The sequence below is a fragment of the Elephas maximus genome, chromosome 7 (genome assembly GCF_024166365.1).
Source record: "Elephas maximus indicus isolate mEleMax1 chromosome 7, mEleMax1 primary haplotype, whole genome shotgun sequence".
In the NCBI taxonomy this organism is placed as follows: domain Eukaryota; kingdom Metazoa; phylum Chordata; class Mammalia; order Proboscidea; family Elephantidae; genus Elephas; species Elephas maximus.
This window is the reverse complement of record NC_064825.1, coordinates 113,728,507-113,756,297: the sequence shown is the minus strand read 5'-3', so window position 1 is coordinate 113,756,297 and position 27,791 is coordinate 113,728,507. Positions and strand designations below refer to the sequence as shown.

The 27,791-nt window shown below is 36.3% G+C and overlaps 1 protein-coding gene and 1 pseudogene across 2 annotated transcripts; both read left to right on the top strand.

The window, feature by feature from the left end:
• Positions 1-305: 305 nt before the first annotated feature.
• On the top strand, positions 306-10,896 carry LOC126079408 (olfactory receptor 8J3-like). 2 transcript variants are annotated; one of them, XM_049890406.1, is made up of 2 exons: positions 306-1,193; positions 10,855-10,896. In XM_049890406.1, the coding sequence occupies exons 1-2, from the start codon at positions 306-308 to the stop codon at positions 10,894-10,896; spliced, it is 930 nt and encodes a 309-aa protein (XP_049746363.1). The 2 variants fall into 2 exon arrangements, with proteins under 2 accessions (XP_049746363.1, XP_049746362.1); XM_049890405.1 differs by lacking the exon at positions 10,855-10,896 and having other exon boundaries at positions 306-1,253.
• Positions 10,897-15,371: 4,475 nt separating this feature from the next.
• On the top strand, positions 15,372-17,774 carry LOC126080423 (phospholipase A-2-activating protein-like; annotated as a pseudogene).
• The last annotated feature ends 10,017 nt before the right edge of the window (positions 17,775-27,791 follow it).

The following is a 27,791-nucleotide window of genomic DNA, read 5'->3' as shown; positions in this document are numbered from 1 at the left end:
CTTCAAAATGGTACATGATGTTGGATCATTTCTTTAATTTACCATACATATACTTTCTCTGTCCCAAATGATTGAGAAAAAGTATAGGCTAAAAATAAGATTATAGTTCATGGAAGAGTAAAGTCGAAAGAATACATACATTTTTTATCATAACTTGAGGCTTGGGTTCAATAACTGATTTAGAATAATACAGAATTCAAGAAAATCTCACCCAAGGAATTATCTTTGCCATCTAGAAAATAATTCCTTAAAGTTTTAACCCCTTTTGTGTTTATTCTCCAAACAGATGAATTTCAAACTCTTATATGGCTCCTGAAAACCTCACTGGGGTGATGGAGTTCATTCTCACGGGAGTCTCAGACCGTCCAGAGCTCCAGGTCCCCCTTTTCTTTGTCTTCCTGGTGATCTATGGGATGACCGTGGTAGGGAACCTGGGCATCATCACCCTCACCAGTGTGGACTCTCGACTTCAAACCCCCATGTATTTTTTCCTCCGACATTTGGCTATCATTAATTTCGGCAATTCTACCGTCATTGCCCCTAAAATGCTAATAAATTTCTTAGTAAAGAAGAAAAATACCTTTTATTATGAATGTGCCACCCAAATGGGTGGGTTCTTGTTTTTCATTGTAGCTGAGGTTTTCATGCTAGCTGTGATGGCCTATGACCGCTACGTCGCCATTTGTAACCCACTGCTCTATATGGTGGTGGTATCTCGACAGGTCTGCCTTTTGCTGGTATCCATTGCATACAGCTATGGCTTTTCCACAGCTATTGTGATTGCTTCTTCTGTATTCTCTATGTCTTATTGTTCTTCCAATATCATCAACCATTTCTACTGCGACACTGTTCCACTGTTAGCATTGTCCTGCTCTGATACTTACTTTCCAGACACAGTAGCCTTTATTTCTGCAGCTACAAATTTGATTTTCTCTGTAACTACAGTTACAGTATCCTATTTCAACATTATCTTGTCAATTCTCAGGATACATTCATCAGAAGGAAGGAAAAAAGCCTTCTCCACCTGTGCCTCACATGTGATGGCGGTCACAATGTTCTATGGAACACTGCTATTCATGTATCTGCAGCCTAAAACTCACCATTCATTAGATTCTGATAAAATGGCTTCATTGTTCTATACCCTGGTGATCCCTATGCTGAATCCTATGATCTACAGCTTGAGGAATAAGGATGTGATAGCTGCCTTCAAGAGATTCCTGTCAAACCCATGTTATTCCTTTAAACCAATGTAATTTTAGTCTCTCTTAGTAAATGATAAGATGGTTAATGTAGGCTGTATGTTATTAGTGTAATGGGAGTTTTCATATAAGTTGAATCATATAGCAGGTACTAGTTTGTGTCTGGTTTCTTTCAGTCATAATTTTGCATGTGTGTGTGTATGTGCATTTCATTAATGCTGTAACATGTATCAGAATTTTGCTCCTTTTTAATTGTAATGGGTATACTACAGGTCATCTATTTACTTACTATTTGGTCAGCAGTTGGATCACTTCCAATTTTTAGCAATTACAAATATTGCTGCTCTGAACCTTTGAGTAGCACTCTCATGTGATTATATAATTTTTCATTTCTCTTGGATAGATACCCAGAAGCTGAATTGCTGGGACAATTGGTAAGTCTATACTAATCCTTTTATGAATATGCCTGAAAATTTTCCAAAATTTTTTCCCAGCTTATATGAGAGTTCCAGTGTCTTCACATACTTGCCATTCAGGCGCTGTCATTTGTTTTCATAAGATCCATTTGAGTGTGTGTGTACTAATACCTGTTCTGGTTTGAATTTGTATTTTCTCAGTGGCTAATGATTTTGTTCATCATTTTAGGTGTTTTGTTAGTTATTTGCATATCTCCTTTGGTAAAATATCTACTCAAATATTTTACTCTTTTTTAAATTGGGCTACTTGCCTTCTTGTTACCAAGTTATAAATCTTCTTTATATATTCTGGATACCATGCCTTTATCAGATACGTGACTTGCAAATTCTTTCTCCCACTCTGTGACTTCCCATTTTCTAAGTGGTATCTTTTAAAAACCAAAGTATTACTGATGATGTTCATTTTTTTTAATATGAGGCATTTCTGATATTATATCAATAGAACCTTTGCCTAAACTGAGTCATAAAAATTTTCTCTTATGAGTGCTGATATGTCCTGGGGTTGGCAACCAATTTTACAAAACAATATGTATATTAATTGTTTAATGAGAAGCTAATTCACTCTGCAAACATTCATATAAAGCACAATTAAATTTTTTTTTCCTGTGTTTACTTCTAGAAGTTTTGTAGCTTAAATACTTAATGTTTATGTCTATGATATTTTTTATTATATTTGTCTGTAAAGTGAAGGCCAGGGTCTAAGTCTTTTTTTTTCACATACAAATATACAGTTGTCACAGGGCCAGCTGATGCAAAAGACTAAAAATTCCCCATAGAATTTCCTTGGTGTCTTTGTTAAAAAGAAATTGCCCCTAAATATAAAGTTTTATTTCTTGTGTCTAAATTCAGTTCCACTGACCTGTATATCTATTTTTATGCCAATGACATGCTGACTCACTCATTCTAATTTTATAGTAAGTTGTAAAACAGGGAAAAGTAAATTCTCTCACTTTGGTGAGATTTGCCAAGTTCTTCACAGAATCATTGTGGAAGTACTGGCTTTCTCCCCTCTAGGATGTAATCAAATTTACCCTTGAAAGGGCTTTGATCCTGCAACCAGCATGGACTATTTTCCTTTCCAGCCTTGCCTCTTAACCACCCTCCTGATTGTTTAGTGGGAAAAAATCCTCATAAATTGCTTTCACAAAAACTTTTGTCTTTGGGGTTCCTGGCTGGAAAGCCCAACTTAAACAATGTTATAATTTCTACATGCTATATTTGTTTTCATATTTTTCCTGAATGTTGTGTCTTGTGATAAAAATTTATCTTAAAGCATTAAATATTTGATTTTACACCTATTAGAAAGGCTAAAATTAAAAAAAAAACTGACAATATCAATTACTGGCGAGGAAACAATCATTCACTGCTGGCAGGAATACACGTTGGTGCAGCATGTTTGGAAGACAAATTGGAGGATTAAAATCTGAACATAATCTTACCATACGGTCCAGCAATCACCCTCCTAGGTATTTACTCAACTAATTTGAAAGCTATGTCCACAAAAGAACCTGTATGCTAATATTTATAGTAGCTTTATTCATACTTGTGAAAACACTAGAAGCAATCTAGATGTCCTTCAACAGGTGAATGAATAATCAACTGTGGCACATCCATAAATGGAATACTGTTGAGTGATTAAAAAAAAAAAAAGAGCTATCAAACCATTCAAAGACATGGATAGGTCTTAAATGTATATTGATAAGTGAAAGAAACCACACTGAAAAGGGTACATACTCTGTGATTCCAATCACATGACATGACATTCTGGAAATGCCAAAATTATGAAGATAATAAATTAATCAGTGTTGCCATGGGTGGTGAAAGGGAAAGGTCAAATATGTGAAGCCAAATGGATGTTTTAGGGCAGTGAATCTATCCTGCATGATACTTTCATGATGGATACATGATGCTATGCATTTGGCAAAACCCACAGAATTTTACAGCATAAAGAGTAAACTTCAACGAATGCAAACTTTAAAATAAGTCATTTAGGAGGTCAGGGGATCCCAAAATGGAATGCAGAATATGACAAGACAATCTCACTGGATTATAAATGTGTGGGCCAATCTTACTGAATTGGGTGGGTGAAAAGTTGCTGACCAATGTAATCTCAGAAATGAGAGGAGTGTGTTAAGACTAAATGCAAAAGTAATTGCATATAATCTTGTATTCTAGTTTATAAAGTTGTTTCTTATGAGGATCCAGGTTAACAATCCTGAAACCAGTATACCTATATGATGAAATTTAATGATTAAGTGGCTGGCAGATGGTAAGGGCCAGGTTTCTCACTGTTAGAGTTCTACCTTCAGTGTTTTTGTTGTCAGGTGCCACTGAGTCAGCTCCAACTCATAGTAACCCTATGTATAACAGAATGAAACACTGCCCAGTCATGTTCCATCCTCATGATTGTTGTTATGCCACTATGTCAATCCATCTGGCTGAGGGTCTTCTTTTTTCCTGGCCCTCTACTTTACCAAGCATGACATCGTTCTCCAGGGACTGATCCCTCCTGATAACATGTCCAAAGTATGTGAGACGTAATCTTACCATTCTTGCTTCTAAGGAGCATTTTGGTTGTACTTCTTCCATGACAGTTCTGTTCATTCTTTTGGCAGTCCATGGTATTCTTTACCAACACCACAATTCAAAGGCATCAGTTCTTCTTCAGTCTTCTTTATTCATTGTCCAGCTTTCATAAGCATATGAAGTGATTGAAAAGACTATGACTTGGGTCAGGTGCACCTTATTCTTCAAGGTGACATCTTTGTTTTTCAACACTTTAAAGAGGTCTTTTGCAGCAGATTCGCTCAATGCAATGTGTCTTTTGATTTCTTGACTGCTGTTTCCATGGGTGTTGATTGTGGATCCAAGAAAAATGAAACGTTGACAAGTTCAATCTTTTCTCCATTTATCATGATGCTTATTGGTCCAGTTGTGAGGGTTTTTGTTCTCTTTATTTTAATGTGTAATTCATACTGAAGGCTGCAGTCTTTGATCTTCATCAGTAACTGCTTCAAGTCCTCTTCACATTCAGCAAGCAAGGTTGTGTCATCTGCATAATGAAGATTTTTAAAGAGTTTTCCTCCAATCCTGATATCCTGTTCTTCATATAGTCCAGCTTCTCATATTATTTTCTTACCATAGAGATTGAATACTTATGGTGAAAGACACAACACTGACACACACCTTTCCTTACTTTAAACCATGCAGTATCCCCTTGCTTTGTTGGAATGACTGCCCCTTAATCTATGTACAGATTCCTCATGAGCACAGTTAAATGTTCTCGAATTCACATTCTTTGCAATATTATCCATAATTTGTTATGATTCACACAGCCAAATGCCCTTGCATAGTCAATAAAACACAGGTAAACATCTTTCTGGTATTCTCTGCTTTCAGCCAGGATTCATCTGACATCTGCATTTATATCCCTGGTTCCATTCCCTCTTCTGAATCTGGCTTGAGTTTCTGGCAGTTCCCTGTATATATACTGCCGCAGCCACTTTTGAATGATCTTCAGCAACATTTTACTTGTGTGTAATATTAATGATATTGTTCGATAATTTCCACATTTGGTTGGATCAACTTTCTTGGGATTAGGCATAAATATGGATCGCTTCCAGTTGGATGGCCAGGTATCTGTCTTCTAAATTTCTTGGCATAGACGAGTGAACACTTTTAGGGCTGCTGCTTTTTGTTAAAACATCCCAGTTGATATTCCATCAATTCCGAGAGTCTTGTTTTTTGCCAGTGCCTTTAGTGCAGCTTGAACTTCTTCCTTCAGGACCATTGGTTCCTGACCATATGCTGCCTTCTGAAATGGTTGAATGTTGACCAATTATTTTTGGTATAGTGACTCTGTTTATTCCTTACATTTTCTTTTGATGCTTTCCGTGTTGTTTAATATTTTCCCACTAGAATCCTTCCATATTAAAATTCTAGGTTTGAATTTTCTTCAGTTTTTTTCAACTTGAGAAATGCCGAGTGTATGCTCCCCTTTCGGTTTTCTATTTCCAGGTCCTTGCACATGTCATAATACTTTACTTTGTCTTGTCTACCTGCCCTTTGAAATCTTCTGTTCAACTCTTTTACTTCATCATTTTTTCCTTTCCTTTTAGCTACTTGACATTCAAGAGCAAGTTTCAGAGTCTCTTCTGATATCCATTTTGGTCTTTTCTGCCTTTCCTAGCTTTTTAATTACCTCTTGCTTTCTTCATGTGTGATGCACTTGATCTCATTCCACAACTCATCTGGTCTTTGGTCATTAGTGTTCAACAGGTACTGTGGGGTCTTCTGAGTTGCTCTGATGCTGGAAGCTATGCCACCAGTATTCAAAAACCAGGAAGGTCATCTATGGCGGACAGGTTTCAGCTCAGCTTCCATACTAACAGAGACTAGCAAGAAGGATCTGGCAGTCTACTTCTGAAAAGAATTAGCCAGTGAAAACTTTATGAATAGCAGCAGATCATTGTTTGATATATTGCCAGAAGATGAGCCCCTCAGGTTGGAAGGTATTCAAAAGACAACTGGGGAAGAGTTGACTCCTCAAAGTAGAGTCAACTTTAATGACAAGGATGGAGTCAAGCTTTAAGGACCTTCACTTGTTGATGTGACAGGACTCAAAATGAGAAGAAACAGCAGCAAATGCCCGTTAACATTCAGAACATGGAATGTAGGAAGTATGAATCTAGAAAATTGGGAAATCATCAAGATGAAATGGAACACATAAACATCAATATCCTAGGCATTACTGAGCTAAAATGGACTGATATTGGCCATTTTGAGTTGAAAAAACATATGGTCTACTATGCTGGGAACAAAAACTTGAAGAGGAATGGCATTGCATTCATCAACAAAAAGGACATTTCAAGATCTATCCTGAAATATGACACTGTCAAAAGCAAAAGCAAGCATGAAGGATAGGATAATATCCATATGCCTGCAAGGCAGTCAAGTTAATATGGCTATTATTCAAATTTGTGCACCAACCATTAAGGCTGAAGATGAAGAAAATGAAGATTTTTACCAGCTTCTGGAGTCTGAAATTGATCAAACATGCAATCAGGAGGAATTGATAATTACTGGTTATTGGAATGTGAAAGGTGGAGACAATACATAAGGATTGGTATTTTAAAAATATGGCCTTGGTGATAGAAATGATGTTGGAGATCAAATGATAGAATTTTTCAAGACCAAGGACTTTTTCATTGCAAATACTTTTTGTCAACAACATAAACAGCAACTATACGCATGGACCTCTCCAGATAGAATATACAGAAATCGAATCATCTACATCTGGGGAAAGAGATGATGGAAAAGCTCAATATCATCAGCCAGAACAAGGCCAGGGACCAAATGTGGAACAGACCATGAATGGCTCATATGCAAGTTCAAGTTAAAACTGAAGAAAATTTGAACAAGTCCTTAGAGAGCCAAAGTATGACCTTTAGCATATCCCTGTCTGCACTAGATACCAATTAATTTGAATCATGGTTGCTTTGACTCTCTTGTAGACATAGCTTTCCTTGTATCAGGGTGGCAAGCTGTCTTTAATATGCTTATTCTAGCTTAATATTTACGTGTATTGTTATGTGATGTGTATAAATAATATTCTTTTACTCCTCACAACAACCCTTTACCGTATGTACTCGCTCATTTTATAGATGGAGAGACTGAGAAACTGAATATATAACTCATCAAGGTCTAGGATTAAAATAGCTAGAAAGTGCTAGAAACAAATTCGATTCCGCTATTAATCAAGGTCTTTCCACTATATTCTTCTTTCTTTAATTCACAATAAAGATTTGAAATGTGAGTTTTTTTAAATACATATTGCTCATTCCAAATGAGATTTTTTCACACCAATGCATCTTGTCCTACTTATGCTATTTCCTCAAGTTTCTCTTTGATCTGTGAAGCAAAATGAAAAGTTTACAGAAGAGAGTATAGGACATTAGTATAACATTTCACAATTTGCAAATTAAGTGTAGTTTACAGTCTGTAATTCTCACCCTAACTGTGCATGAAGGGCTTCTTTTAATTTTCTATTCCAGCAAACAAGGTAAGGAAGATTGAATAATATGACAAAGGTTACTTAATTACTAACACATGACACTATCAGAACTCAAACTTTAAACCCCTAAACCAAACTTGTTGCCATCGAGTCTATCCCAAATGCTGGCAACCCCATGTGTTACAGAGTAGAACTTCTCCATTGGCTTTTCTTGGCTGTAATCTCTACAAAAGCAGATTGTCAGAGCTTTTTTTCCATGGCATCAATAGGTGTGTTTAACCTGCCAACCTTTAGGTTAGTAGCTGAACGCAAACAATTTGCGCCACTCTGGGATCTGAACTTAGACTTCATTTTTCTATTTCTTACACTATACCATTCGACCTCCTTTAACAAAAGATCTCCATTATTGTAATAACATAATATACGTTAATATACTTGTATGTGCAGTTAATCACAATGTATGGACAGAATGTGCCATAAGATTATAACACAGCATGAAAGAAAAGCATATCTACTAAATGCATGCCTTCATACTAGAAGTTCTGTTGGGAAAAAAGGCAAGCATCATATAACTTTACCCAAAGGTAATAAATTCCTTGTAAATATAAACATATTTAATGATTTTAACAGAAATTTCATTATCTATCTGTAGGGAGAATAAACAGAGTTTTACGTTTTCTCTTAATAGATAAAATAAAATAAAATAAAATAAAATAAAATAAAATAAAATAAAATAAAATAAAATAAAATAAAATAAAATAAAATAAAATAAAATAAAATAAAATAAAATAAAATAAAATAAAATAAAATAAAATAAAAACCTTGGTATTGATTCTAAGTGTAAAAAAAGATAACTACACTTTGTGTCAGAAAAACAGTGAAGAAGATTTCATGGAGGATGGGAGAACTTGCTAGGAGATGGTTATAGGAAGTGGTAGTTGAGTTTGTGTTCATGAAGATTTGGCTAGTTTAGAGTGGGGTTTCTTAAAATGTGCCCGTAAGTCATAAAAAAAAAAAAAAAAACAGTGCCATGGAGTGAGTTATTACTAGATCACAAATTAAATTTAGCAATTTTTAATCAGCATTTTTTAGCACCTTGGTATTTCTGGTCTTAAATGTTCAAGTTTCCTTCAGTTACATGTTGGACATGAAACACAAAAAAAAAAATTCATCTTTTTCAGGGTTCCATGAGGAAATTTGACACATTTACTTGGGATAAAATTAAATTTATATTCTTTGAAAATTGTTACTTACCATGTAGTAATTGTTCAATAGACATGTTAATTAAAATAAGAAATCATAATCTACAACCTTTTTTGAGACAAGTTGTAGTACAGACGAGAGTTTAGTGAATTTTTAACTCATATTTAATGTATACACTTTTTATTCGTGGTTACTTTCAAGAGTTATAAAGAAATGTCTAAGTTTTCTTCAGAAAGATTTTCTAAATTTTTATACATAAATAAATGATAGAAGAGTCTGTCCATATGTGTTTCGATAGTAAGAATCCTTAATTCTATATCTGCTATATCATACTAAATAAAATGGTTGTGATTTTTAAATAAATACTAGAGAAGTAACCGAAGCAACAATAACTGAAACAAATCTATTGGAAACATATAGATTTATATGTTTAGAAATATATTTATAAAAACATGAATATACATATTGCTTTCAAACCCATAATTTACACCTTGGAAAATGTGCATTTCATCATTATATCAAGCAAAATGTAGAAAAAATATAACTATACAACAGCAGATTAAAGAGGATATATTGAGAGCAAAATGGTAAGAAATGCTGTACTCCTGAGTCAAAAAACCATGAATGTGTATATCAGTTTTACTGAAGACTAGATGTCTGACCTTGCTTCATCTTCTTACCCTGTTTGAGATTTTGCTTCTTCAACATAGTAATAATTTTATCTTAATGATGAGGTATTAGTGAGTATGAAATAAGGTAAATAAATGTCTAAAAAGCATTTGTCATTGTATCTTCCATGGAGTTATCCATTTTTAGAATTTATATTAACCTAATTTTGAAGAAAAATGTGACATCAGTATTGGAGGAAGACTTATTAACAACCTGTGTTATGCAGATGGCACAATCTTGCTTGTGAAAACCAAGAGAATGTGAAGCACTTACTGATGAAGATCAAAGATCACAGTCTTCAGTATAGATTACACCTCAACATAAAGAAAACAAAAATTCTCACAACTAGACCAATAAGCAACATCATGATAAATGGAGAAAAGATTAAACTTGTCAAGGATTTCATTTCTCTTGAATCCACAATCAAAATCCACGGAAGGAGCAGCCAAGAAATCAAAAGCATTGCAATGGGAAAATCTGCTGCAAAAGACATCTTTAAAATACTAAAAAGCAGATGTCACCTTGAAGACTAAGGTGTGCTTGACTCAAGCCACGGTGTTCTCAATGGCCTCATATACATGTGAAAGCTGGGAACTGAATAAGGAAGGCCAAGGAAGAGCAGACACCTTTGAACTTTGGTGTTGGCGAAGAATATTGAATATACCATGGACTACCAAAGGAACAAACAAATCTGTCTCAGAAGAAGTACAATAAGAATGCTCCACAGAAACAAGGATGGGGAGACCAAGTCTCACATACTCTGGACATTTTATCAGGAGGGATCAGTTCTTGGAGACGGACATCATGCTTGGTAAAGTAGAGGGCCAGTGAAAAAGAGAGAGCCCCTCAATAAGATGGATTGACACAGTGGCTGTTACAATGGGCTCAAGCATAACAACAATTGTGAGAATGACACAGGACCAGGCAGTGTTTCTTTCTTTTGTATATAGGGATGCTATGAGTTGGAACTGACTCAAGAGGACCTAACAACAACAACAGCTTCACATTCCTTCCTTTCCTTCTCATTGTATTTGTTTCCTACATGTTCATTATTTCTGCCACCCTGAGGAGGCGCTCTATTGAGGACAAATGCAAGGCCTTCTCCAAGTATGGTTCTCATATGCTGGCAGTCACCATTTTCTATGGAACACTGATCTTTATCTACACACAAAAAAAAAAAAACACACAGCCCAGCTCAAATCATTCCCTTGACATAAACAATATGGTCTCTGTCTTCTACACAGTAATCATTACCATGTTGAACCCCTTGATCTACAGCCTCTGGAACAAAGAGATGAAAGAAGCCCTGAAGAAATTCATAATGAATAGAAAATAAGTCTTCATGAAAATGAGAAAATGTCCTGCATAAGCCAAAAACAAACAAAGGGCAACAAAAACAACAAAAATATTCCTTCATTATCTATCTATCTATCTATATTTACAATTAATGCAACTAGTAGATCATTAAATAACTGTTTATGATATAATAAAATGTATTTCTGGATTTTTTGTGATTTTAACTTATAATGAAATTTCACACATTGAAAGAAGGGACTTAAGAATTACAGTAATTCTCTCAATAACCTCTGAGTAATTGGAGTACCACAACTGGGAAGGGTAACAGAGAGAATTGTTGAAGATTTGTTGGCAGAAAACATCCCTGATATTGTGAAAGATGAGAAAATATCTACCCAATATGCTCATCAAATTCCACATAATGTAGATCTTAAAAGAAAGTCACTAAAACATATTATAATCAAACGTGCCAAAACCAAAGATCAAGAGAGAATTTTAAAAGCAGCTAGAGATAAATGAAAAGTCACCTACAAAGGAGAATCAATAAGCTTGGACTACTCAGCAGAAACCATGCAAACAAGAAGGCAGTGGGATGACTTATATAAAGCATTGAAGGAAAAAAAAATTGCTGGCAAAGAATCATATATCCAGTAAAATTGTCTCTTAAAAATGAAGGTGAAATTAGGATATTTTCAGATAAACAGAAGTTTAGGGAATTTGTAGAAAACACACCAAAACTAGAAGAAATACTAAAAAGAGTTCTCTGGTTAGAAAATCAGAGTATTGGACATCAACCCAGGACTAGAACACTGGACAGAGGAATCAGAAGTCAACCTTGATATGGAAATCACAAAAGTAAATCAAGATAACAAAACACTCAAAACAAGAAACCAGCAATGATATTATGTAAAAGAATACAACCTTAAAACAAAAAAGAGGGCCTAAAAAATGTAGTCATAGGTCTTCATATGTAGAGGAAGACAAGGCCATATAAGGAAATAAAAGTTAGTTTTAAACTTAGAAAAGTAGGGATAAATATTAAGTTAACCACAAAGGAGACTAACAATCCTACTCATGAAAATAAAATTACAAGAAAAAAATAGAGACTCAGCAGAAACAAAATGAACTGTAATGCATAAGAGGAAAGGACAATATATAAACTAATGGCACAAAAAATTAAGTGGGAAAAAGAAACTGTCAACAATACACACAAAAAGACATCAAAATGACAGCACTAAACTCATAAAAAAAATTTTTTTTTAAACTCATAATTACCCCAAATGTAAATGGACTAAATGCACCAATAAAGAGACAGAGAGTGGCTGAATGGATTAAAAAAACATGATCCGTCTATATGCTGCCTACAAGAGATACCCCTTAGAGACACAAACAAAAACTCAAAGAATGGAAAAACAAAAACATACATCAAGCAGACAACAATCAAAAAAGAGCAGGAGTGGCAATATTAATTTCCGAAAAACAGACTTCAAAGTTAAATGCACCACAAAGGAAAAGGAAGGACACTATATAATCATTAAAGGGACAATATACTAGGAGGATGTAACCATATTAAATATTTATGCACCCAACAATGGGGCTGCAAGGTACCTAAGACAAACTCTAACAGCATTGAAAAGTGAAATAGACAGCTCCACAATAATAGTAGGACACTTCAACACACCACTTTCAGGGAAGGAGAGAATATCCAGCAAGAAGCTCAATAAAGACACGGAAGATCTAAATGCCACAGTAAACCAACTTGACCTCACAGACATACACAGAACACTATACCCAATAGCAGGCAAGTATACTTTCTTTTCTAGTGAACATGGAACATTCTCTAGAATAGACCACATATGAGGTCATAAATCAAGCCTTAGCAGAATCCAAAATATCAATATATTACAAAGCATCTTCCCTGACCATAAGGCCATAAATATAGAAATCAATAACAGAAAAAGCAGGGAAAAGAAATCAAACTCTTGGAAACTGAACAACTCCCTGCTCAAAAAAGACCGGGTTATAGATGACATAAAGGATGGAATAAAGAAATTCATAGAATCCAATGAGAATGAAAACACTTACTATCAGAACCTTTGGGACACAGCGAAAGCAGTGCTCATGGGTCAATTTATACCAATAAATGGACACAGACAAAAAGAAGAAAGGGCCAAAATCAAAGAATTACCCCTACAACTTGAACAAATAGAAAGGGAGCAACAAAAGAAACCCTCAGGCAACAGGAGAAAACAATAAAAATTAGAGCAGAATTAAATGAAATAATCAGAAAAAAAAAATTGAAAGAGTTAATGAGACCAAAAGCTGGTTCTTTAACAAAATTGATAAACCATTATTCAAAATAACAAAAGGAAAACAGGAGAGGAAGCAAATAACGTGAATAAGAAATGATATGGGTGATATTACGACAGACCCAAATGAAATTAAAAGAATCATATTAGATTACTACGAAAATTGTACTCTAACAAATTTGAAAATCTAGAAGAAATGGATGAAATTCTAAAAACACGCTACTTACCAAAACTAACGCAAGCAGAGTTAGAACAACTAAATAAGCCCAAAACAAAAGAAGAGATTGAAAAGGTGATCAAAAAACTCCCAACAAAAAAGAACCCTAGTCTGGACAGCTTTACTGCAGAGTTCTACCAAACTTTCTAACACCACTACTACTAAAGGTATTTCAGAGCATAGAAAAGGACGGAATACTCCCAAACTCATTCTATGAAGCCACCATAACCCTGATACGAAAACCAGGCAAAGACACCACAAAAAAAGAAAATCACAGACCAATATCACTCGTGAATTTAGACACAAAAATCCTCAACAAAATTCTAGCCAATAGAATTCAACAACCTATCAAAAAAAAATAATTCACCATGACTGAGTTTTATACCAGGTATGCAGGGATGGCTCAACATTACAAGAACGATTAATGTAATCCATCATATAAATCAAACAAAAGACAAGAACCACATCAATTGATGCAGAAAAGGCATTTGAAAAAGCCCAACACCCATTCATGATGAAAACTCTCAGCAAAATAGGAATAGAAGGAAAATTCCTCAACATAATAAAGGGCATTTATACAAAGCCAACAGCCAACATCATCCTAAATGGAGAGAGTCTAAAAGCATTCCCCTTGAGATTGGAAACCAGACAAGGATGCCCTTTATCATCACTCTTATTCAACATTGTGCTGGAAGTCCTAGTCAGAGTAATTAGGCTAGATAAAGAAAGAAAGGGCATCCAGATTGGCAAGGAAGAAGTGAAAGTATCTCTATTTGCAGATAACATGATCTTATAGAGAGAAAGCCCTAAAGAAACCTGAAGATAACTACTGAAACTAATAGAAGAGTTCAGCAGAGTATCAGGATACAAGATAAACATACAAAAATCAGTTGGATTCCTCCACACGGACAAAAAGAACATCGAAGAGGAAATGAACAAATCAATACCATTTACAATAGCCCCCAAGAAGATAAAATATTTAGGAATAAATCTTACTAGAGATGTAAAAGACTTATACAAAGAAAATTACACGACACTACTGAAAGAAATGAAAAGAGACCTACATACGTGGAAAAACAAACCTTGTTCATGGATAGGAAGACTTAACATTGTAAAAATGTCTATTCTACCAAAAGCCATCTACACATACAATGCAATTCCAATAGAAATTCCAACGCCATTCTTTAATGAGATGGAGAAACAAATCACCAGCTTCATATGGAAGTGAAAGAGGCTCCGGATAAGTAAAGCATTACTGAAAAAGAAGAACAAAGTGGGAGGCCTCACTCTACCTGATTTTAGAACCTATTATACTGCCACAGTAGTCAAAAGAAGCTGGTACTGGCACAACGAAAACACAGACCAAAGGAACAGAAGTAAGAATCCAGACATATATGTATCCACGTATGAGTAGCTGATATTTGACAAAGGCCCAAATTCAATTAAATAGGGAAAAGACATTCTCTTCACAAATGGTGCTGGCAGAACTGGATATCCATCTGCTAAAATAATGAAACAAGACCCATACCTCACACCATGCACAAAAACTAACTCAAAATGGATCAAAGACCTAAATATAAAATCTAAAACAATAAAGATCGCAGAAGCAAAAATAGGGACAATACTAGGAGCCCTAAAACATGGCATAAGCATTATACAAAACATTATCATTGCAGAAGAGAAACTAGATAACTGGGAGCTTCTAAAAATCAAACACCTATGCTCATCCAAAGACTTCGCCAAAATAACCCAAATAAAAAATGGGGAAAAGATATGAACAGACAGTCACTAAAGAAGACATTCAGCACTCGGCCCGCTTGGCGCGCCCCTTCCCGGCCACCCTTCCGCACCGGTTTCGGCTTCTTCCGGTCTCCCGGGGCCCCTCACCTGCAGATGCCGTCAGTACCGCGGCCTGGCGAACGCCTCGCGTCCCCTGCGGACAGACCTCGCGCGGTGTCCGGGTCCCGCAGCGCCGGACTGACGCGGGCCATGGCAAGCGGCGCCGCCAAGTACCGGCTGAGCTGCTCGCTGCCGGGCCACGAGCTGGACCTACCGGGCCTAGTGAGCTGTCTCTATCCGCCGGGGGCTTTTGTGTCCGTGTCCCGAGACCGCACCACTCGCCTCTGGGCCCCAGACAGCCCTAACAGGGGCTTTACAGAAATGCACTGTATAAGTGGCCAATCCAATTTTGTATCTTGTGTATGCATCATACCATCAAGTGACATCTACCCTCGTGGACTAATCGCCACTGGAGGAAATGACCACAATATCTGCGTTTTCTCACTGGACAGTCCAGCACCACTTTATATACTAAAAGGTCACAAAAACACTGTTTGTAGTCTTTCTTCTGGAAAATTTGGGACATTACTTAGTGGGTCATGGGACACCACTGCTAAAGTCTGGCTGAATGACAAATGCATGATGACCTTGCAGGGTCGTACAGCTGCAGTATGGGCAGTAAAGATATTACCTGTACAGGGATTGATGTTGACTGGATCAGCAGACAAGACTATTAAACTGTGGAAGGCTGGAAGACGTGAGAGGAATTTTATGAGGCATGAAGACTGTGTAAGAGGTTTGGCAGTTTTAAGTGAAACAGAATTTCTTTCCTGTGCAAATGATGCTGGTATTAGAAGGTAGCAAATCACTGGCAAGTGTCTTGAAGTATATTATGGCCATAGCAACTATATTTATAGCATATCTGTCTTTCCCAATTGTAAAGATTTTGTGACAACAGTAGAAGACAGATCTCTAAGAATCTGGAAACATGGGGAATGTGCTCAAACAATCCGGCTTCCGGCTCAGTCTATATGGTGCTGCTGTGTGCTAGACGATGGTGATATTGTGGTTGGTGCGAGTGATGGTATCATTTGAGTTTTTACAGAATCAGAGGATCGGACAGCAAGTGCTGAGGAAATCAAGGCTTTTGAAAAAGAACTCTCTCAGGCAACCATTGATTCCAAAACTGGTGACCTAGGGGACATTAATGTTGAGCAGCTCCCTGGGAGGGAACATCTGAATGAACCTGGTACTAGAGATGGACAGACTTGTCTAATCAGAGATGGAGAGAAAGTCGAAGCCTATCAGTGGAGTGTTAGTGAAGGAAGGTGGATGAAAATTGGTGATGTTGTTGGCTCATCTGGTGCTAATCAGCAAACATCTGGAAAAGTTTTATATGAAGGGAAAGAATTTGATTATGTTTTCTCAATTGATGTCAATGAAGGTGGACCATCATATGAGTTGCCATGTAATACCAGTGATGATCCCTGGTTAGCTGCATACAACTTCTTGCAGAAGAATGATTTGAATCCCATGTTTTTGGATACAAGTGGCTAAGTTTATTATTGATAAAACAAAAGGTCAAGTGTTAGGCCTTGGAAACACCAGTTTTTCAGATCCGTTCACAGGTGGTGGTCGGTATGTTCCGGGCTCTTCATTGGGGCCTTCTAATGCTCTGCCTGCAGCAGAACCTTTCACAGGTGCTGGTCGTAATGTACCAGGTTTTACAAGTATGGGAACTCCTGTGGCTGGAGTTTATCCATTTACAGGGAATAGTGCGTACTGATCAGCTACGTCTAAAATAGTGAATATTTACTTCCCCAAAAAAGAGGCTGTGACTTTTGACCAAGCTAACCCTACACAAATATTAGGGAAACTGAAGGAACTTAATGGAACCACACCTGAAGAGAAGAAGTTAACTGAGGATGACTTGATACTTCTTGAATGTCTCTAATATGTAATAATTCTTCAGAGAAACCCGCAGCCCAGCAACTTCAGATTTTGTGGAAAGCTACTAACTGGCCTGAAGATATTGTCTTTCCTGCCCTTGATATTCTTCGGTTGTCCAATAAACATCCCAGCGTGAATGAGAACTTCTGCAATGAAAAGGAAGGAGCCCTGTTCATCAGTCATCTTCTCAATCTTCTGAACCCTAAAGGAAAGCCAGCAAACCAGCTGCTTGCCCTCAGGACTTTTTGCAATTGTCTCGTTGGCCAGGCAGGACAAAAGCTGATGATGTTGCAGAGGGAATCACTAATGTCCCAGGCAATAGAACTGAAATCAGGGAGCAATAAGAACATTCACACTGCTCTGGCCACACTGACCCTGAACTACTCTGTTTGTTTTCATAAAGACCATAACATTGAAGGGAAAGCTCAATGCTTGTCAGTAATTAGCACGGTCTTGGAAGTTGGACAAGACCTGGAAGCCACATTTAGGCTTCTTGTGCCTCTTGGGACACTTATCAGTGATGATTCAAATGCTGTACAATTAGCCAAGTCCTTAGGCGTTGATGCTCAAATAAGAAAATACGCCTCAGTATCAGAACCAGCTAAAGTAAGTGAATGCTGTAGACTTACACTAAACTTGCTGTGGCAGTGGGCAGGGGGCTGAGATTTTAAGTTAATTACTTTTTTCTCTCAGATTTTACATGACTGATAACAGATGGTAAAACAAAATACTGTGGATGAAGTAACATTTCAGATATTGTAAAGGGGGGAGGGGTGACAAAGGAAAAATAAAAAATTTTTGCACTGATAAAAAAAAGAAGACATTCGGGTAGCTAACAGCTACATGAGGAAATGCTCACAATCTTTAGCCATTAGAGAAATGCAAATCAAAACTACAATGAGATTCCATCTCACTCCAACAAGGCTGGCATTAATCCAAAAAACACAAAATAATGAACGTTGAAGAAGTTGTGGAGAGACTGGAACACTTATACACTGCTGGTGAAAATACAAAATGGTACACAACCACTTTGGAAATTAATTTGGCCCTTCCTTAAAAAGCTAGAAATAGAAGTACCATATGACCCAGCAATCCCTCTCCTTGGAATACATCCGAGAGAAATAAGAGCCTTTACACAAATAGATATATGCACGCTTATGTTCATTGCAGCATTGTTTACAATAGCAAAAGCATGGAAGCAACCAAGGTGCCCATCAATGGATGAATGGATAAATAAATTATGGTATATTCACACAATGGAATACTGTGCATCGATAAAGAACAATGATGAATTCGTGAAACATTTCATAACATGGAAGAATCTGAAAGGCATTATGCTGAGTGAAATTAGTCAGTTGCAAAGGACAAATATTGTATGAGACCACTATTATAAGAAGTCAAAAAATAGTTTAAACAGAGAAGAAAATATTCTTTGAGGGTTACGACAGTGGGGAGGGAGGAAGGGAGAGGAGTTTTCACGAATTAGACAGTAGATATGAACTATTTTAGGTGAAGGGAAAGATAACACACAATATAGGAGAGGTCAGCACACCTGGACTAAACCAAAAGTAAAGAAGTTTCCTGAATAAAGTGAATGCTTCAGAGGCCAGCTTAGCAGGGGAGGGAGGGAGTTTAGGGACCATGGTTTCAGGGTACATATAAGTCAACTGGCATAATGAAATCTATTAAGAAAACATTCTGCAACCCACTTTGGAGGGTGGTGTCTGAGTTCTTAAATGCTAGCAAGTGGCCATATTAGATGCATCAACTAGTCTCAACCCATCTGGAGCAAAGGAGAATGAATAACACCAAAGGCACAAAGTAATTGTGAGCCCAAGAGACAGAAAGTGCCACATAAACCAGAGAACTACATCAGCCTGAGACCAGAACTAGATGGTTCACGGCTATAACCAATGACTGCCCTGACTGGGAACACAATAGAGAAGCCCTGAGGGAGCAGGAGAGCAGTGGGATGCAGACCCCAAATTCTTGTAAAAAGACCAGACTTAATGGTCTGACTGAGACTAGTGGGGCCCCAGAGGTCATGGTCCCCAGACCTTCAGTTAGTCCAAGACAGGAACCATTCCCAAAGCCAACACTCCAGATAGGAATTAGACTGAACTATGGGAGAGAAAATGATACTGGTGAAGAGTGAGCATCTTGGATCAAGTAGATGCATGAGACCATGTGGGCAGCTCCTGTTTGGAGAAGAGATGAGAGGGCAGAGAGGGTGAGAAGCTGGCCAAACAGACACAAAAACAGAGAGTGGAGGGAAGGAGTGTGCTGTCTCTTTAGAGGGAGAGCAACTGGGAGTATATCGCAAGGTGTATGTAAATTTTTATATGAGAGACTGACTTGGTTTGCAAACTTTCAGTTAAAGTACACTAAAAAAAAGTTCAGAAGTTTAGAGCCCTTACACCCCTGGTTTTGGATTTTAAAAAGGTGGTGACACTATATCCCACAAAAAGGATATATATTTCCTGATTTATGTTAGATGTATAGTATCTTCTGTTTGTAGTCGTTAGGCGCCGTCTGGTCGGTTCCGACTCATAGTGACCCCATGCACAACAGAAGGAAACACTGCCTGGTCCTGCTCCATTTTAGTGGTTCTCTGTTTTCTCCTGTAGCATGTAGGTTCTATTCATCAAAAACTTAATATTAATGTTATTGAATTCATAATTGCTTGTCTTGTCAGCCTGACACATTCATTGTGCTGCAGCTATTCTTTTCAAGAGAATAGATTCCTTTTGGATCTCAAATCCAAAATGCAAATGCGGGGTCAAACTCTTGCTCGATGGAAATACCTCAGGAAGTGTATTCCATCTATGGGTACTCAACAGTATAAAGGAGAAAACAATATCAGCACAAAGTCTGATGTCACAACAACCAAGACAGAAAGTGAGTATAAAAGCATTTGTTTAACAGGAAAAAATCTTTAAAAGCATGTTATTAAAAATATATATACAAAAAGTGAAAATGCGGAACATGTAGAAAGCTATCTAATCAAACTAATAATTTGTGAATTTCAAACAAATATTAAAATAGAAAAAATATATATTGGTAGGATTTATGCTCAAACTTCATTAACGGTTCTTCTGCAAATGGGTTGTATCCTTCCTGAGTATAAATTCATTCATGAGAAAAACTTTTCCGACTCATTGACCAAATGTGTCTGACTTTGACTATTTCGATGAAATGTCTCCAAAAAGTAGAATGGGAGGGCACAAAGTTACTCTTCTTCTTCTTCTTTTTTTTTTTAGATGCAAATAATGGAGAATTCGGGCAGTTCTCATGATATACCACAGCGTGAGGCCAGGTAGATGACCCTGCAAATCTTTTCGGGTTGGTTCCTCTGCCATGCCCACGTGTTGTTGGTGTTAGTTTCCAAGTCAGCTCTGACTCATGTCTACCCCTCGTGTGTGGAGTAGAGCTGCTGTCACAGGGTTTTCAAGCCTGTGCCCTTTCAGAAGCAGAGCTCCAGGACTATCTTTCAGGGCACCTCTGGGTGGGTCTGAACCACCAGCCTTTCAGCTAGTAGTTGAGTGCTTAACCACTTAATTCTTCAAAAAGCCTTGGCTCCTTTTATTGAAAAATAGTATTTAGAAACTAAAATCTGGATGTTAGATGTGTTTATTGATATTGAAATGCCAACATTTCTAACTCCTTTCAGCCAACATAACCAAGAATTATTGTATGTATACTAAGATATTTAAATACACAATTCTGTATTTCTGTATCTGTTTTTCTATGTCATGAATTTGAGTGCATATCGTTATCTCCAACTTTAACCCAGCATCACAGTGTTTATTCTAGTTTTCTCCGTTGCTTATCTTCAACATCTTTTTCTGACAGTGAAAAGCCCAGCTCTCTTCCCTACAATCTAATTACTGATCTGGTCAACTTGATGGCAAATAGTTTGAGAATTGCCAGTCTATAGTAACCTCCACGTAATTCAAATACAGCTCAAAATACCATCTTGGGACTGTGAAACCCAAAATATTCTATAATACCACCTAGTTTAGTAATTCTCTGACTTTAACTTCCTAAGGAGCATCCAGAAATTCTGCTTTGCCAATGTACTCTTTCTTACCAATACTGTCATTGACATATGACTGAGCCTCCCCCATCCTTAAAAAAGAAAAAATAAGACCTACTAACATTTCAAACTGGGGCAATTTTACCGACTACAGTGTCACTCATGAGAATGCAAGGTGCGTCAGGGCATGAGCAGCATTGCCAGTCAATCCTAAATCCGACACTCACAAAGGAAATGCTGACATATGGCAAAATTTGAGACCTAGACAGCTTATGTTTGTTGGATAAACGATTATTCTAATAATTTTAAGAGAGTACATTTTATCTTTAATAATTTTCCTAGGGGAAAATTAGATTGTGACAGTTTTTATGTGTGGGAGATTTCTTAAGTTATTGAGATGACATTGAATTCACTGGCAGAGTTGGGATATCAGGGATTCCATATCTATTACCATTATTATAAATTAGTTTTTCAGTATGAAGAAATCTCTAAACTGAATAATGTATTTACCTTGTTCGGATAGGCTTAGTCCCAAAGTTCTCACCTAACAATCCCATGTCAAATTCAGGAGAGACTGTGATATTATTAATAGCGTCCCTGTGGAATCTTCTCAGAGGAGATGGCATGCAAAGAATACCTTGCCACAAATATAACAATAAGTATCTCTGTTTGATTGCTTACTTTTTGTTTGATTGTTACAGAAGTTAAATCTATTTTTTAAAAAACCCAAATCTATATTACTTTCACTCGTATACCATACTGTTACAAGACTTTTGACAATTTTAGCATTTTGATGAAAAGAATACTTCATATTTTGAAGACTTTACCTATAAAACAGAGGTAATAATGATAACTACTTAAAAGTTAAAAAGACGTGGTGGTGCAATGGTTAGGTGCTAGGCTGCTAACTGAAAAGTTGGCAATTCAACTCACCCAGAGTCTCTGCAGGAGAAAGACCTGGCAATCTTATTCTGTAAAGATTACAGCCTAGAAAACCTTATGGGGTGGTTTTACTCAGTGTCTCGAGGTTGCTATGAGTTGGAATCAACTCAACAATATCTAACAACACACAAACATTATTAATAGAAAATAAAGATTGATAATTTATGTAAAACGATTAGCATACTGCTTGTATATTTGATAAACTTATTAAATGATTGTCATTACTACTGCAATAAAAATCTTAATAATGATAATAATGTGGTATGGTTTCGGATGGTAAAATTAAACATCGAGCTTCATCTATACAAAGTAATTCTTAAAATCACAAGGAATGATATTTACAATATCAACATAAAATATCAAATCTACTAGACAACACTGACCGTTGATTAAGCTTTATTATTTCTTAATCCAACAAAATTGCAAAACACAGGAGAGTATCCAGTTCAACAAAATGACCAGAGTCTACAGATAAATTTATATATCACATCTTTTCAAAAAATTGTAATATGTATTTAATTTGTGCAAGATAGTGTTCTAGGTCCTAAGAATACGATGATGAATCCAACAAATTTTTCTCCTCTTATAGAATTTCTATTCTAGTGGAAAGATTTGTAATAAATAAACAAGCATATAACAATACTATTAGATAGTGAGAAGCCTTTGTGACTATGGTGGAGAAGTGTTCCAGGAAGAGGAAATAGTAGATGCACAGACATTGAGGTTACAACACAATTGCCATGTTCTAGAAAATGCCAGAATGCCAATGTGGCTAGAGGGTAATAATCCAGGCAGAGAATTGCAGTGGGAAAAGAGGACACTTTTAAATGATAAAACAACTATCATTCTAGAGTCGTAATCCACAACTAATAGGGTCACTATGAGTTGGAATCAACTTGATAGCACACAACAACCAGTTGAATAAGCCTAGGCAAGTCATCAGAACTTTATGTTAGTTCCCCTGGCCATTGATTACCATCAATATGTTGACATATTTCTAACGGGGAACAACATATTGATCAGCAATGTTGTTTTCTGCACCAAGTAAGAGGAGTGTGAAATCAGTAAAATCCTTCCTTAATACTCTTCCACTGCAATGTCTTCAACTAGTAGACCGATATCAGTAAGAACAGAAGAAACTAACAAAAGACGCCCTTGACTAGTCAAACGGCTTTCTACGAATTGACTAGGCATCCAAAGGACTATCTTCTAAACCCCTCAACTTAGGGAAAAGAAATATGAGGCATCCTAGAGAAAAGCTTTCTTTGATTAGTTAAGTTAGCATTGTGACAAAGCTTTTAGTTGATACTTGGCATCATAACTTGTTTCCTTTATTTTAGGACAAAATTCCAGATGAATAGCCCTAGTTACAGAACGGGCAACTATAGTAGATGCTTTAGGAAACAGAGAGGTCACATAGACCTTTGGAATCTTATTTCTCAGAAATTCAGAAAAGCATAATTAAGTATGGAAACCCATGTTGTTGTTTTTTTTTGCATGTCATTGAGTCAATTCCAACTCCTAGCAGTGGTGTATGGCAGAGTAGAACTGTTCCATGAGGTTTCTTCAACAGTAATCTTTACAGAAGGAGATTTCCAGGTCTTTTCTCTCAGGGGGTGGCTGGTGGATTTGAACTGCAGACCTTTCAGTTAGCAGTCAAGTGCTTAACCATTGAGCCACCAGGGCTTCTTATGTAGAAACTCATAGACCCACTAAAAACAAGAAAGAATATAATTATATAGTATATTTTAGTATGAATCCACTTGTTGACAAATGTTAAAACATTGATATATTAATCTAATCTGATATGCCAAGGGGAAAACTCCTTAATTTACTACATTAAATTTGTTTATATGAGCAGCCAAGCTCTGTTCATTGGGCATGATCTTTATTGCATGATTGTTCATGCCATTATGCACTATAAATCTTGTGTGTGAGGAGATATGAGAGCTAGGAGACTGGTATAGCAGGGCAGCCGTAGTCATAAATTGCATATAGACACTTACAGTGGTTGTTACAAATCAGAACGAGAAGCCCGTGAACTTACATTAAACAAAGTTACAAGTGAAATATATGCAAGATTTACTGTATGAAGTTTCTGAAGTCCTGTCTAAAAGACGGTGGTGTTGGCTTTCTATGCCTTCCTACAGAAAGTCTTCTATCACTATTATATCTTTATTTAATTGCTTAACCTGCTACTATATTTTAAGAAACAAGAATTGCTAAATCAAATATAATTTCTAGAATACTTAAATTTAAATTCTTTGGTTCTTAATTGCACATAGGGTCAAACGGCCAGTTCAGGAACAGTACCCATGCCCCTAAGTTGGCTTTCTTGCTTGTTTTTTTTCCTCTCTTAAGTATCCTACTGGAGTTATTGATTTAGTATATCAGTTCTAGACTACAAGTCATGGCATTTTACAACACAGCGTAAGTAGAGAGAGGGCATTTGACCAAATGGACCGAATGCATTTGCCAGTCCAAAAAAAAAAAGGCACTGTATATGCATAGAATAATTATATAATATCAGAAACTTACAGTTCACATATATGTAATTCCCATCCTGATTACCATTCACAAAATAGAACCAGCCTGTGACCTCTAGGCATTGGCTACTTTTTCCTGTTTCAGTGAAAGTGTCACATTTATACACCAAGAAAGCAGAAATGTAAGATTCTGTATTCCTCAGAATTATATTCCAGGTTAGTGTTATGGTTAGAAATTATTTAACAGAAATATAAAGGGGAGATTTTAAATTCATAGCCAGTATATAAAAAAGTTAAGTGCACCTTTGTTTCTCCACACACTCAATCAACAATCTATTCCACAAGATAGTTCCTACCTGCCTTTCAAAGCCAAATTCAAAACCTAACACTGATATTCAACAACAACAAATGTATTTTTGAAGCAAACTAATAATAACATCTGAAGAGTTAGGGGAACCTTAGGGCAATAGTATCATACTAAAGGTAGAAAAAAAATAAAATTTGGATAAAACTGTCCATCAGAAGTTCTTCAAAAACAGAATCACGTCATCAAATCTACAGCCTTCCTTGGAATCCCAGTGGAGTTTGACTGTAATTTTTCTGATAATTTTACTTGCGTCATGCTCTCAGGATAAACCTTTTGGGACTGAAACACTGACAAAACCATGCAGTCTGTTGCCACCCAGACCCATTCTAAGGAGAAATAGAAGCGTTCTCTACCCAAAAAAAAAAAGTAGGTTAAAAGGCTATATTTCAAAATGGCAGACTTTGAGTCATTGGTGGGTTGAAAAAGAAAAAAAAAAAAAAAAAAGCTATATAAAAATGAAGTAGTGCAATATCATAGAGTGAAATTAAAATGTTAGAGTATATTTTCTTAAGTAAAGATAAGCAATGATATTTCCTCTAATTTCAGTTTTGTGTATATTTATGTGTTATGATATAAAAATAGTTCTTATTAGATTGAAGGAAATAAAAATCCCAGTTTATAATCTATGAGGAGGTTTGGAAAAATTAGGCTCTTGATTGACCAGATTACTATCTAGGTCAAAACTCTCCATTCTACCTTTACAATTGCTAGAGATTTTACCCAGTACTAGTTTTTTAGTAGAGGGTGTATTACACTGTGGTCACAAATATATTACTAGTGATATTTCTCAAACAAAGGATATGTTTTAAGAATAAGGGGAATAAATATTAAAGCATTATTACAAAAATTCATCTTTAATTCCCCATTAACTACCATCTGAAGAGAATACATTAAGAAATGAATTTAAAAAAGCATGGCTCTGAACCATAAAATGTCCGCAGTCTACTAGCAGAAGAGGTATGGAAACGTATATCGCTATAAATGTGAGAAGAAGTATAAACTAAGTATGTCTAAAGTGGTTCTAGAACACAAACATGAAAGATGTCTCTACATGGGAAAAAACAAACAGTTCTTTATAGAAGAGGTGATTTTTCAATAGGGTAAATTGGAGTTTTCTCTTCAATTGTCCAATTTTGTTGAGGAGAACACAACTAGGACTGACACAGGCAAAAATTGATAAACATCAAAGGAAGTATTGCAATTAATGGATGGAGTCCAATCATATTGACTGAACCTGTAGATGTCCATTGAGGTTTGGAGAGACTGGACTGGAATTGAGATTATAAAATATATTCAGGGACTAGATTGTGAAAAGTCACATACGCTTTTAAATGTAATTCATACTTTCAATATACCATAAAGTAGTTTGTGTGTACAAAATTTTAAAGACATTTGTGTTTTAGAAGTGGAGAAAAATAATTAAAAGGAAGAGACAAGGAAAATAGATAAAGTTGGAAAAACTTTCTTCCATTCCAATCTGGTCTGTTGTTTGTTCTTTCACTGCTCTAACTTCAGCTTCTGAGTAGTGCTTGGAAATTACTAGGTCTCGAAATACACTATTAACTGAATAAACTACAAGAACAGCCTAAGGAGATAGCAGTTAAGTATACCAAGAGAAATTGTAAGGGTAGAACATGCACAGTCTTGGTCATAAATCAGAGTGGGTGATGATCCTAGAAGCTATTTATAGGTAAGTGTCTTATGCATTTATGCTAGTAAAAATGGTAATGTCTTATGGCGGTCTAGACTGGAGTTTTTAAACTGTTCTGTAACTATGAGTAGATCATAAATTCAATGTATATGATCCTGACCAGCATTATTTGGATTAAATAGGATAAAACAGATTACAGTAGAACACTACAGAACATGCAAGATGAGTACATGCCAGGTATTGACAGTATTGTTTTGGATATGTCTATTAGTTTCATATCATAACAAGTAGTATTTTTTTTTTCCTGTGGTTTTTGGCCAAATAATTTTGAGTCTGAAAGCAAGTAGTCTAAAGAAGAGTGTTGGTCTGAGTAGCCCTATAAACAATTTTTTTTTTAATCTTTATTTTTCTATTTCCTTATTCTTCTCTTTTTCCTGAAAGTTGATTTTCATTTGTTTCACATGCAAATTAGGCGGTTGCGATTCATGGGCTTCTCTGTCCTTATTTTCCTCAATTTGCATGTTGTTATCGTTACACATTAGACACCCATCTGTATTAGGGTTTCAGGAGGGAATATAACAATGTATTTAGGATACAATTAAGGTGAATTAGTATTATTTGAAAGTTATAATTTACCACATAGTAGTTGAATGAAAAAAAAAAAAAAATCCCTGGCAGGTAATTTCCTTGTTAAATTGAACAAGAATTGTAAGTACATAAGAGCTAATAGTAAATACTGACTAAAACCAAAAACCAAACCCTTTGCTATCAAGTCAATTCTGACTCATAACGACACTACAGGACAGAGTTGAACTGCCCCATAGGGTTTCTAAGGCCGTAATCTTTACATAAGCAGACCGCCACATCTTTCTCCCACAGAGTAGCTGCAGGGTTCGAACTGCTGACCTTTTGGTTAGCAGCTAAGTGCTTAACTATTGTGCGACCAAACCAAAAACTCGTCGCCATCGAGTCACCACTCATAGCGACCCTATAGACACTGTAGAACTGCTCCATAGGGTTTCCAAGGAGCGGCTTGTGGATTCGGACTGCCCACCTTTTGGTTAGGAACCAATTTCTTAACCACTGTTCCACCAGGGCTCCACTGTGTCTCCAGGGCTCCTTAAAATCTAAATAAATGTGAGGAAATACATAATCTTATTTCATTTGCAGAATAGGTATCGTTAGTGTAATTTCCAAA